Genomic DNA, 12,310 nt, shown 5'->3' on the forward strand with positions numbered 1-12,310 from the left:
GGCTCATCTTACTGCTTTGAGGAACATGGAGTGTGCTGGTTTCTCTGCCTCACCTCTGCCCAGCTGTAGCTCAGAATCCTGCCCAAGAGTTAATCTGCAGCCCTTTGTGATTACTAGAGGGGAAGAGGTGATATCTCTTGGCAGAGATTGGTTTGGCCTTGTAACTGAAGCAGAGCACTGAAGCCTGAGACTTACGCAACAATCCTGATACCTGAACTGTGATAACCTGGGATACAGGGAGGTTAAATCATTTGGTCAAAATAAGTAATTACAAAGTAATTTACTTGGGCTGCATGACCAGCAACTAAAGTGGAATGACTGATAGAGGTGCTTCTTTTGTAATTCATTGCAGAGACCAAGTTTCCATTGGGGGTAAAAATATAAAGGGATTCTGTGTACATCATTAATGTAAAATGGTGTTGAGACGGCATTGCTGGTATGCAGAAATGTGTGCCAGCCTGAACATTAAGTTACCAGCAAGGGGAAAATGTTTATAACAGAGGATTGAAAGAAATACTGAGTTCCAGATCTGTCATAAAGGAACGTAAAATGTAATTAACCTAAAATAACCTTTAAAAAAATCTTGAGCTCAGTAAATTAAACGGGCTGTGGAGATAACTTAATGAGAGATTTTAATTTTGTATCTTAAATAATATCCTATTAAAATCCCCCAGTTTTGCTTTGTAATGGAATCCACTGAGACTGGCGCGTTCTCACAATGACCTCATGGTTGAGTAACATTGTTAATATATTTGGTGCCTGTTTGAGGGGTGAGGTCTGGGTTAATGGCAGCATTTGTTCTTCAGCTGCTCGAAGCCGCAGAGCCCCAGTTGAAGATATGAGTGTTTGAACTTCATTATTGTAATGTGGTGATGCGGTACAGCAGCAGTAAGAAGCAGTTGGATGGTGAGCTCCTGTTGCAGAGTTGCATAATTTGTCCATGAAAATAAATCATTGTGTGAAACTTGAAATTAAAATGCTCTGCCTTGGATTTTAAATGAAATGTGCAGCTTCAAGCCCCAGATGGGCTCAGCTCCAAAGGAGGATTTGGGTACCTTTAACAAGGAGCAGCGCTAGAAGATTTGTTCGCACAGATGTGGTTGCAGCACGCACTGGAGGTCTCACATTGTCTTTTAGTAGAGGGATTGTTACCTGTTTGTTACAATAGTTCACTGCAGAGATGCTTCTGGAAAACTGATGTCTTGAATTTTCCAAATACTGATTTACTTGATGAGCATTGCCAAGGAAAGTGCATGGCGTGTTTAGTGCTGTGTCAAGAATCCAAAGGTTGAAGACAAAGGTTGGATGTTTGTGACTGCTCTCATTTCATCAGTGCTGTCAGCCTTGGTTGCCTGTGTTTGCAGCTTTGCACACTGTGCTGGCTGTGCTGTGAGTTAGATCCCATGTAAGACTCCTGCCTGTTCTTGAGGTCCTTTGGTTCTTGTGCTCCTACTGTGTTCTAGAAGTTCTTGGTTTTGTTTTTCCTGTTCCTTCCCCTATCTCGAGAGCAGGAGCTAAACTCCCCACAGAGAAAATCCATTCTCTCCATGCAAGAGTAACTAGAAGAGCTGCGAATTCAGAGCGCTTTGTGCACAAGCTAAAACTTCTGCTGTGACCTCCTTAATGCTTTTCCACTCTAACTTCTTTGTGCTGTCATCAACTAAAGCTGGAAATGCTGAGGTAAAAGCTGTAGCGTTGCATCTTGTATCACAGTTTTGCTTAACATTTGCATCTCGCTTTTTTTATCCCATGGTAACTGGGCCTCATACAACTTCTATTTCTGTAGTATCTCCTTGCTATAAATGAACAGTGTTTTGAATCGTGAGCTTTTGACCCATAAGCTCTTTGATTCTGCTCAAATGATAGTTTGGAGTATAAAATTATGTAACTGGCTGTTTTAGGGTGATTTAGGCTGTTTTAGGGTCAGCAAAATAAACTGAATATTCTTAAAAGAAACAGTTTGTACTGGTGTGTGCAAGCAGGTGTGTCTGAACTGAGAGGAGAAGTACCACACCAGCATCATCAGATTATATTGATTAGGCATCAGCATCAGTCCTGTTTGAAGAGGCAGCTGTTTAAAATGGTTACTTGACAACGACGTCTTGTTTTCTATTTGATGATTCCTCTGCTGACACATTTATTTTCTTGCTGCAGTTTACATGCTGTGCTGAAGTTGTTGCAGACTGAGAAATATTTGACTTATGCCAGACATGGAGTATAGGAGGAAGGTTAGACCCTATGGCTGGTGTGAACATGTAGGAATATCAGATAACATCTACAAGCAAAGCAGTTCATTTAAATACCAGCTTCATTCCAAGAAGACACTCTAGCAAATTTAATAATGTTTCTCTTTTTTGTGCTAAAGATGATCTGGAAACCAGTTACATTTAGGTTAGTTTTAAAAAGAAAATGGCAGCAGAGTTTAAATGTGAGGCGTTGAGAAGATGGAGGTAATTTTTAGCTTCGTTTTTCTTTGCACATCAGGAAAGTTCCCTAGAAGTTCATGAGGTTTAAAAGTAGGTGATTGCAATTTCACATTCGGGAGCATGTAGTGAAAGGTTGGTTAAACTCCATTTTGTGCTAACAAAAATGGATGAAGTCTATTAAACTCCATCTCATCCAAGCTGCATAATTGAGCTCACCCTTTTTGTTAGAAGCTGCTATTTTCTGCTGAATCCCTCAGTCCAAAGTAGTGGGAAGTCTTTGGAAAGATAAAAATAATATGAGAAACACTGAGCATGTTGGGATTGTGGCTGAGTGCTGCTGCTTGTTTAGGGAACCCTCTGACCTCATCTGGATCTAATTAAGTAGCAGTAACCTGGGGTCTGCATTACCCACTAGGGGACCAGGGTAAGTGGTGCTGACTGCAGCGTGCTGAGGAAGCTCAGACTCTGTACAATGAAATTAGTGGGAGTTTTCAGTTACTTGTATGTAGACTCGGGACACTGGTGACGTTGCTTTTAGTCTTAGCGGTCTCGGTTCTAGTTCAAATTGTAAGTCAAAAAGCCAACCTTTAGTAGCAGCTAAAATACATGCAGGAAGAGCTTATAAACAAAAACCAAAACCCCTCACACTGATGCTTCATCCAGCTTCAAGTAAGCAACCTGATTTAGGAAGAAAAAGCATGTTGTTGGGGAGCAAGGAACTTCATCTCTATAGCCTCCAGGGAACCTAGTTAAGGATCTCCTGTTAGAGGCACTGGGAAATGCTGTGTTCCCCCTTCCCACCTGCAAATGAGAATTAAGAATGGTTAAAGGGAAAGTGGAGCGGTTACAAACAGGTTAAAGGAGGCTGACGCAGCCTCACAATTCAGGAGTGAAATGTGAACTACTAATTGTGCTGTGTAACCTACTGTTAAAAGTAATTTCAGTAGCTGCGAACTGAAAACTGGCAAAGGCGACTCTGATCTTAAAAAACAAAAGAAGAAGAAAAGGAGATCCAGAAGAGATCTGTGGAATCAGATGTGTGGGTGTTCTCTTTGTGCTGTAGTTGCCTGAATCCCGGTTCTTAGCAGTGTAACCACCCGTTTGGTGGTAAGTAAACAATATGTGAATAGAGCAGCCTTACCAAGTCATTCAGATAACCCTGGCAGTGCTGATCTCACAGTTTATATTCTGCTCATACAGTAAGTTTGTCATCAGTGGTTTTATATTTATTTCTAGGTCATCAGTTAAAAATGCTGAATAATCTTATATGCATGACTGTTCTTTTGACACAAAATGGTTCTATTCAGTTGTGATTCATTCTCTGACAGCTACTTTTTAAAATTCAATGGAATGACTGGTTCTGAATCCGGACACTTTTGCTGTTTCACAGAGGGACTTTTTTAGAAATGGAGTTTGTATCAGCAGAAGCAATATTTTAACACACAGACACAATCCCAAAGCACCTAAGAACTCTCCTCAGAGACTGCAGTGATTTGTTTGGAACATTATTTTCCATATCTATCTCAACAACTGATGTTATTTCTACTTTTGTACTTCAATTGGAAATGTTGATAGAGGATTAAAATAATTATTTTGCCTGGGATTGACATTGTATGGGCTTTGCTGAAACCTCCTGGATAATCTGCTTGCTCCTTAACTCCTGCTTGGCCAGACAGAAATGGGCTTTTTTCTTAGCCATTTCCCTTCTGCTTCTTGTTGCAGTAGGAGCATTAAAGGCAGTGCTGAGAAGGAAAGTGGGCTGCTGGTGTGGGGAATTCAGGAGCGAGGCTCCTCTGGGTGGCACAGAACAGGGCGGACTTCTACAACAGGCTGATGCTGATGCCAGATAGCTTTGTGGTTTATTTAGAACCATGCTGCTATTGTTGCATCATTCCATCTCAGCTTACATTTCTGTTCAGTTGTGTTCTGCTTCATTGACTTCAGATGGAAACCTTAAGAGAATGAGGCTTCTTCAGCTTTACTGCCTCTTTTGGACAGTGTCTCCTTCCCTCAAATTCCATCTGTGACTGTAAAGATTTGCATTCTGATATGAGATCATTCTGCCAATATAGGCTTTCTTTACTTGATGATGTTGGCAGTTCCAGAAGATGCCTTTCAATATTAAACCTTTTGCCTTCGCAGCTGATTTTTCAGCCCATCAATGTGGACTGGTGGTGATTGTCTGTTTTTTTCTTCTATGAAGACCTAATGTGTTGGTAGAATTGAATTCTGTTTTTTAATGTATTTTTTTTTGCCATCATATTTTTGTTGTGGATCCTGTCAGACTCAGTATGTTACCAGCTTTCTGAGAAGCTGCTTTTGTTGATGTGTATAGAAAAGACTCCGTTTTCACAGAAAGAATTTCCTCTAGGGATGATGCCAAGACTCAGAAGACCGAGCAGTGTTATGGCTTTGTATTTGATTGTAATCAAACTGTCTCTCAGCATCATTTTGTCTCTTTAGAGCTGGAACAGATCTGTGGGTGAATGTGCACTTTTGGCATTGCTTACAAATTTCCCTGAAGCCAATGGTGTGCATGGTCATGACTGCAAGAAACACTGAGCACTGGAAACCAAAGTTTACACAATTGGTCTTTCATTCCTGGTAACTTCCAAGCCACTGGGTGTTTTTATCCAGGCTTAAAGAGAGCAAGAAATGTCAAAAATAATTGCGATTGCAATTTCATAAGAATTGGAACAGTGTAGGAGCCACCTCTGTGCATTCTCTTTGAGTTTCGTGGTTTTGTGTGTTGTGGTTTGACAGCAGTGGCTGACACAAATGCCGCAGAGCGCACAGCCCTCTGGTCAACTGGGGCTGTGCTGTCCCCAGTGGGTGCAGGTGAAGTGAGAGAGCTGACCTTGCATTGGAAAGGAAGCAAGATAAAAGAGCAAAATGGAGTCTGCAGGAAACCAGGTGTTCTTCATTCTGCTGCTTGAGAAGCAGCTTGTTTATACTGAAGTACTTGAAATAATTTTACTCTCTTCTGTCTCTAAAAGCATGGATGTTAGTGACCTAACTTCGGGCAATGTTGGAAGGACAGCTCTGTAAACACTTCTTGTAATGCTGCCTTGCCCTCAGTTTGGTAGAGGGAATGCCGGGAACCTGATGCAGCAAATGGAAGATCTTCCCTTGTGTCATTCTTTGCAGCATTCTGTGGTTGCCCCACAATGAAAGGTTACAGCAGGGAAGTGATGAGGGGTTTCCCTGGGCTGTGAATATGACCTGTCAGAAAGCACGGAGAAGAGGAACCCTCAGATTTGGTTGTATGTATTGAAGCAAAGCAAACTTTTGGCATCATCTGCACTTGGTTTCTTGGCTTTTTAGTACTTAAGACATTAAGAAAAAAAAAGTATTCTACAAGCTTGAAAGAGAGACTATTATCTAATTGGCTTTTGGTTGGGAGGATACTGATTTCTAGGTCAATGTAAAACAAATGAGCATTTAAATTGAAGAGGAGCAGCTGTTCCAAAGCCCCTTTCCACAGTGCCTGGTTTTGTTAAGGATAATTATGTCTAATTTTAAATTATGATAGCTTTGAGTATTGAGCTTTGCCTTGCCACATCCACGAGCTCATTCTCCTTCATCTTTAAGAATGTTCCATCATGGAGCTTGGCTTCTAATTTGATTCATTTTTCTGGCCTCTTGAATTGTGAAGAGAAAAACAGCTTTAAAGGTTTTTTCAGTGCTTTTGTGCAACTGTTGCCATACTTCCATTTTCTTTTTTGAGATCATAAAACAAATACGGTGTTATGTGGTGGAAATATACTGCTGAGAACATCCATATTGATGTAAATGTGCAACATTTGTTTGCATTTGTAGCTTGAAAATGGAATCCTTAGGTTCTAGTGCTGGAAAAATTCAAGAAAGCTCTTCAGCTCTTAGAAGGAAACATGTCAAAGATACCACTTGTTTCAATTAATATGTTGATATTTCCTTTCAGTTCTTGAGATAAAAGCCCAGGTGACAATTCAAACTATAAATGAACACTGTATTTTAACTTTGTACTGGTGAGCTTTGGTTTCAGCTTTGGAACTGGGTGTTGTGTGAGTGATACAGTCACATCTGAACAACCTAAACAGCGTGGACTGTAAATACGTAACCAAGCACATTTGTTTTCATGAAGTGCTTGGTGCTGGGCATGGTGGTTTTGCTGTTTCTATAAACTTTTTGGTAAATGTGAATAGCTTTTACTGGGAAAATGGGACAAGAGTTAGTGTTGAGTCCTTGACCATTGGCTCTTTCATACTCTGATTAACATCAGTGATGAATACCTTTAATGTCCATATCTGTAAAGTGTGAGGGCTGTGATAGAATCTATTAACAGAACCCTGATTTTGGCTGTGCCTCTGGGACACTTACTAAACAGGAATTCCATGTCCTAGGGCTTCAATTTGCAGCAATAACTTCTCCACCAATCGTGAAGTGTTTCCTTTTAAAATAGGAACCGTGTTTGAAACGTAACATCAGAGCAGCTAGTTTCCATTCTGTTCTAATGCCAGTTTAACTCCAGAGTGAGAATGTTTACATAGTGAATATGACATCTTATGTAAATATTAAAGTTTAGTTGCAGATTCCTTTCCAAAGAGGTTTGCTTTCCAGGGGGCTTTAGCCAAGGATCTTACTTCTGCTGAAGCTGGTGTCTCTTCTGCCTATACCGTCTATGGTCCAGGATGAGAACAGTTGGCCTGTAGCTGAGTGAACCATTTCCTGCACCCTTTGTATTTTACATTTGTATGGCAGACGAGTGGGTGCCTCCTTCCCGGTGGATCGAGTGGGGGATGGGGCAGTTTTGCACAGGAATCTAAACCTAAGAATCTGAAATGAGAAAATTCACTGCAAAAGCATAATTATGGTGTCAACCTTGGGGATTTTAGGCAGTTTTTTTCTTCACTTCTTCTTCCTACAACCAAGCCTCATAACGGAGTTTATTGTGGTTCAGAATGATTTCCTATTACGATTCATTGTTAATGCAGGGCTTTGCTCCAGAGGTCTTAGTTTCTCAAATTGCCTCTTGTAAATAGGCAGGAAATCCAGGAGCAATTCAGACAAGCTGTCAGGCGAGTTTCCTTTGGTTGACTGCCAAGTTTCTTTTTTTTCTTTTTTTTTTTTTTCTTTTTTAAAGTTACCTCATCAACCTTGTTTTGGTCTGTCACGTTGTCTCAAAGGGATCCTTTCATAAATCTCCAGATAAGCACAACTTGATCAAAAGAAATAAATAAAAACCCCCAAATACCTTAGTTGCAGATTGACAGTCAAACATTTGGCTCATTTTGGTTGCACAGACAAACGTTGCCAAAGATTTAAGAGAGATTCTATTGGAATTGTCAGCTGATAATCTTCTGGAACGTGTTCTTTCTTCACAGCAGGCGGTGTGTTATGCAAGGAAATGTTATATCTTTAAGGATTGCCACTACTTCATGTTCAGTTGTTTTTAGTTTTTACTAAATAAAATGAGTTGTAAATCATGAAAAATGTAAATTTTTTAATCTCAAAATGCCAGTTTAGGGAATTGTTCTTTCAAAAGTTTCTTGATGATAGAAGTATACAATAAAAAGCACTGTATGGGTAACCAAAGAGCTGTGCTTAGTGTGATCTAATTTTGAATGGAGGTGCTCTTGTGCGGCAGATGATCCATGAATGGATCTTCATTGGATCATCTCGATGTGTGCTGTTGACTTCCTCCATTCCACGCTCTACATTATGAGGTCCAGGTTGTGTTGGGAGGATTTCTGGTGCTTCTGTAGCAAAATTTAAAAATCCCAAGTGGTTTAATGAGCCACCTTAGTAAGCTGTCAATTGCCAATGGACTTAGACCTTGGGAGTTATGAGTTTAAGGTGTGCAGCTGTTGAATTCACTTAAACTAAAATCTTGGTGCACAGTGTAATGATCTGATTGCCAAAACAGCATTTAATATTCTTGCTCTGGAGATGGGGCACCCACAGCTTCTCTGGCCTAGGACACCTATACTGGGTTAGCCCGTTAACTTGTCTATGACAGACACCTGCCATCGGCTGCTAAGGCAGAATCCTTTCCCAGAATACCTGCAGCTATTTGTGGCTTTCTGTCATCTTCAGCATATTTTTCTGTTCTGAGAGTTCTTGTCTGATTCTTCAGTGACTTTGTCCAAAGGCTTTTAGCCACTCTCCTGAACTTTTTTATTTTGTTTGCTTTTTATGGCAAGAAATACTACAATGTGTCTATTGTGCAAAGCATTACCTCCTTCTGTTTGTTTGGAAATGGCTGATAGCTTCATTTAATCCACCTGGTATTGGAAACTTGATAAGCTGTCCTTCCCTACTCATCAAGCTAACCATTCCAGGGGCACATTTACTGGAAGGTCAAGGCTCTTTCCATTTTTTTTATGTTTTCCAGTCAAGAATGAATAGCTTTTTCAGAGAATGCTGCAGCCAAATGCTATTTATTTGGGGCTCTATACAGAAGGTCACTGGAAAAAAAAACTTATTTTCTTCTTATACGGAAAGTCACGTGATATCCATTTCAGACTGTGGTAGAAAATAGTTGTGTGTATGTTGGTTTTCTTTTTTTGGCACTTTTTTTTCTTAATTAGTTGGAAAAGTGTTGAGAATGAAGCCCTTGGCACAGCTCTGCCTTTCCTTCCTGGAGCACAACAGGGAAATACAAGTACATCTGTTGTATGCAGTTTTTCAAAGAATGTAAATTGTCCTACATGGACTTGTTGTCTTTTTTCATTTGTGCCCTACTTAAGATTGTATTGGGAAACAAGGAGGATCTGCTCTGGAATTGGTTAATGATGTCCAAACCATCCTGGTACTCTGCTTTTACTCTTCATCTTCTCTTCTTGCTGCTTGAAAAGCAAAATCTTCCCCGTGTTTCAGTTAGTGTGATAGAGGAAGGAAGCATTGAGTTAGGAGCTTGTCAAAGATTGTTCACCAATAACTTTAGAAAGGTGGGCAAAAGAGGGAGATGAATTCTTTTCTTTCCCCTCGAGTGAGGTTAAGTGCTAAGTAGACATTGAATTCTTAAAGGACGGGAAGATTGCGTGAGTCCCCTCTTCTAATAAGCAAATATTATATTTGACCCTTCATAAGTTCTGCCTGCATCTACAAACTTGGCGAAGTTTGTTGTATGACTTCTCAAATAATTGATAAAGTTCTACTTTATGTACTTTGGTTTCCTTAATATCCTGCAGTGATGCTTATCTTCATGAAATCATTTCTACAGATGCGCTTTCATCTTTGATTGGAAACTCATCTGCAGGTCTCTTCATGTGTTCAAATGAATGGTAAAGGATGGCACCTAATGTCCTCTCCCACCCACTTTCACGATTACTTTTGTGGGTTTTCTTCCTTTTATGGAAGGAAGAAAAAGGGGATATTGAATGACTGTTAATAGTTAAAAAGGAGGGAAGCAAAAGGTAGTCACCATATTTGGGATCTTTTTGTGGAGGTTTTTGATCCGCCATTTCAATCAGAATTCAATCAGCTCTGAGCAAGGGAAGGGGAGAAGGAAGCTGGGGGAGAAACCATGTCTGCTTCTTCACAGCAGCTCTGACTGGGATCCCTGCCGCAGGAGCTGGTAAGTGTGGCAGGCAGCCAACTTGAAAAGCATTCTCCCGAAGAAAACCTGAAACTTGGAAGAGAACAGATGATTCTCATGGTATTTTGAGACTCGTGCCAGCCTCAATCAATTATCAGTCACTTGTGAAGAGATTCTGAGCCTTGGCAATGCCTGAGTATTAAGGTAAATAATCCAGGAAGGATTAGATATTTATGTGCTAATCAGAATGTTTCCAATTTCATTGTAGAAGTGAGTACAACCTATTTATGTTAGATACAGTTATGTCTCTATAATGGAACTGTAAATGTATTGTGTTATCAGGCTTACATTGTTTGATTTAATGGTTGGTTTAAGAAGAAAATATCATGTGAAAGGTATTGTGTAATTGTTCAGATTGCTTGATTCCCCTCCCAATATATTTTATTTAGTGCAGGTGGCCTCAGTCAAGAAGGAAAATCAATGATCCAGCTAATCTAATGGCCTACCATAAATACTCATAAAACTTATTACAGACAAAACGTAAACAGCAAAATGAGTGTAAATGTCTGTGACTGCATGTGCCTGAATATTTCTGTGGGGTTTTTGGTGAAAACGGGCTCTCTGGGATGCTGATTTCTGCTGAGTGCAGTCGTAGTTCAAGGATTTGTTTTCTGAAGAAGCTTATTTGATGGCAAAATGCAGGAAGTAACAGTGAAGCCTCAAAAATACTATGGCAGTCGAGAAAAGCGATCAGCTGAGCTTTCAGCCTGCTTCTCATCAGGGCTTAGATGCATTTTTCCGCTGCTGTTCTTCCTGATGCCACGTTCTCAGGTTCGCACGCAGAGCTCTGTGTCTGGCCCCACGCTTCCCACTTGGATTTGCAGAAGCAGCTCCTGTGCCTTTAAAAGCAAGTGGCTCACCGAGTTGTTTGCGGCGCAGCTTTTTATCCCATACAGTATACTCCATGCAAATGAGCTCCCGCTCAGCCCTGCGTGGCTGCCTGCCCTGCTGGGGAGCTCACAAAGGCTCCGCAGACCTCATTCAGCATTCGCCTGTTTCAAACGGCAGATGGAAGGAGGTATCGGCGAGATGAGGATTTATTAGCTGCTCACAATAAAAGACCACACTGGCTCTGCAGAGGATCAGAGAAAGCCTGGTGAATGGGATTGAGTTGTATCTGCTTTCAGCTGACTTTACAATGATGTGTTTAGCTCATGTGACTCGATCACTTAGCGTGAAGATCAGCTAAAGATTTCCATGTAAATATCTACTCCGTTAAGCGCCAGCAACCTGTGTGCTTTTATGGAGATGTTTTTGGTTTGCAGCTGTCATAACTGTGGGAACAGCAGCGTTTCATCCAGCCATACTCGGCTGCTCCGGGCACATTGTGGGTGCATTTGCTGAAAGCCCCCCATAAACGCAGCTCTTGGTGAAGTTTGATTTCTGGTGTGTGTGTGCTGCTGAAATCCTGCAGAGGCAGAAGTTGGGCTGCTTTTAAATACAGTGTTTATATTCAGAAGCTATAAATAGGTTCTTCTGAAGCTTTTATCTGGCGATGAAATCTGTTGCTTTAGCTTTCCGCTAAGAAATTGTAGGTCATTGCGGCGATATTTGCAGCATTTCCTTTTTTTCCTCTCTGCCAGAGGAAGGACAGGCGTAGCACCAAGATTCCATGAGCTGCTCAGCGATTGGGATGAACGTATCTAGGTTTTTGTTTATTGCAGGGCTGTTTGGTGGAGCTGGAGCTCTTAGTGTCGTTTCTTTTTCAACACAGCTCCTATTTTAAAACGCGACTGTGGATAATGTACAGCAAAGGGAAAAAGCCTCTGTTGACCTTGCTGGAGTAGTCTGTGTGAAGGTACAGGCAAACAGAAACTGCAGGACAGGCTGCAGAATTCTCAGCTGGGTGCTGCTTTTCCTTTCCTTTTTTTTTTTTTTTTCCCCTTTTCCGCCATGGATGACGAAGAGGGAAGGGCTTCTTGAGACAGCTCTGTCAGCGATGAATAGATGAATGAATTCTTACACGTTCAGAACTTGCAACATGTGTTCGTGACCCCTCAGCACCTGAGAGAGGCAAGATCTCAGCAAGGAGCTCCAGAATGCGCCGTGCCTGCTGTGTGTGAGAAGGGGAGCAGCAATACCTCAGAGATAGCAGAAACAAAAGAGGGTGCGATGGTATCTCTGACATTGGCTTTGTCGTACAAAGGAGCAGAGGAATTCAGAATTAGGAAAATTAAATTGTATATTGTTTCACTGTGAATTTTTCTAATTTTAAGCAGCTCCGTTCCTTCTCTGTCCACAGTATCAGTCTTATAGTGGTGTGAGCGTGTGGTTTTCTTTTTTTTTGGAAGGAAATGTGACCTGG

The 12,310-nt window shown here is 41.0% G+C and overlaps 1 protein-coding gene across 15 annotated transcripts in view; it reads left to right on the forward strand.

The window, feature by feature from the left end:
* Nucleotides 1–12,310, forward strand: part of MAST2 (microtubule associated serine/threonine kinase 2) — a 147,847-nt gene that overhangs the window by 20,488 nt on the left and 115,049 nt on the right. For 3 of the 15 annotated variants that reach the window (XM_085511564.1, XM_085511568.1, XM_085511571.1), the window contains exon 1: nt 11,616–12,120. The exons of 8 other annotated variants lie outside the window; for them this stretch is intronic. In XM_085511564.1, coding sequence (XP_085367690.1) covers nt 11,953–12,120 — 168 coding nt within the window. In that variant the 5' untranslated portion in view covers nt 11,616–11,952. Of the gene's footprint in view, nt 1–10,979; nt 12,121–12,310 lie in introns of those variants that run through there. 4 more of the 15 variants (XM_085511574.1, XM_085511578.1, XM_085511577.1 and 1 more) reach the window with 3 other exon arrangements.

The sequence above is a fragment of the Coturnix japonica genome, chromosome 11, assembly GCF_054131305.1.
Source record: "Coturnix japonica strain WE chromosome 11, WE-NBRP24, whole genome shotgun sequence".
In the NCBI taxonomy this organism is placed as follows: Eukaryota; Metazoa; Chordata; class Aves; order Galliformes; family Phasianidae; genus Coturnix; species Coturnix japonica.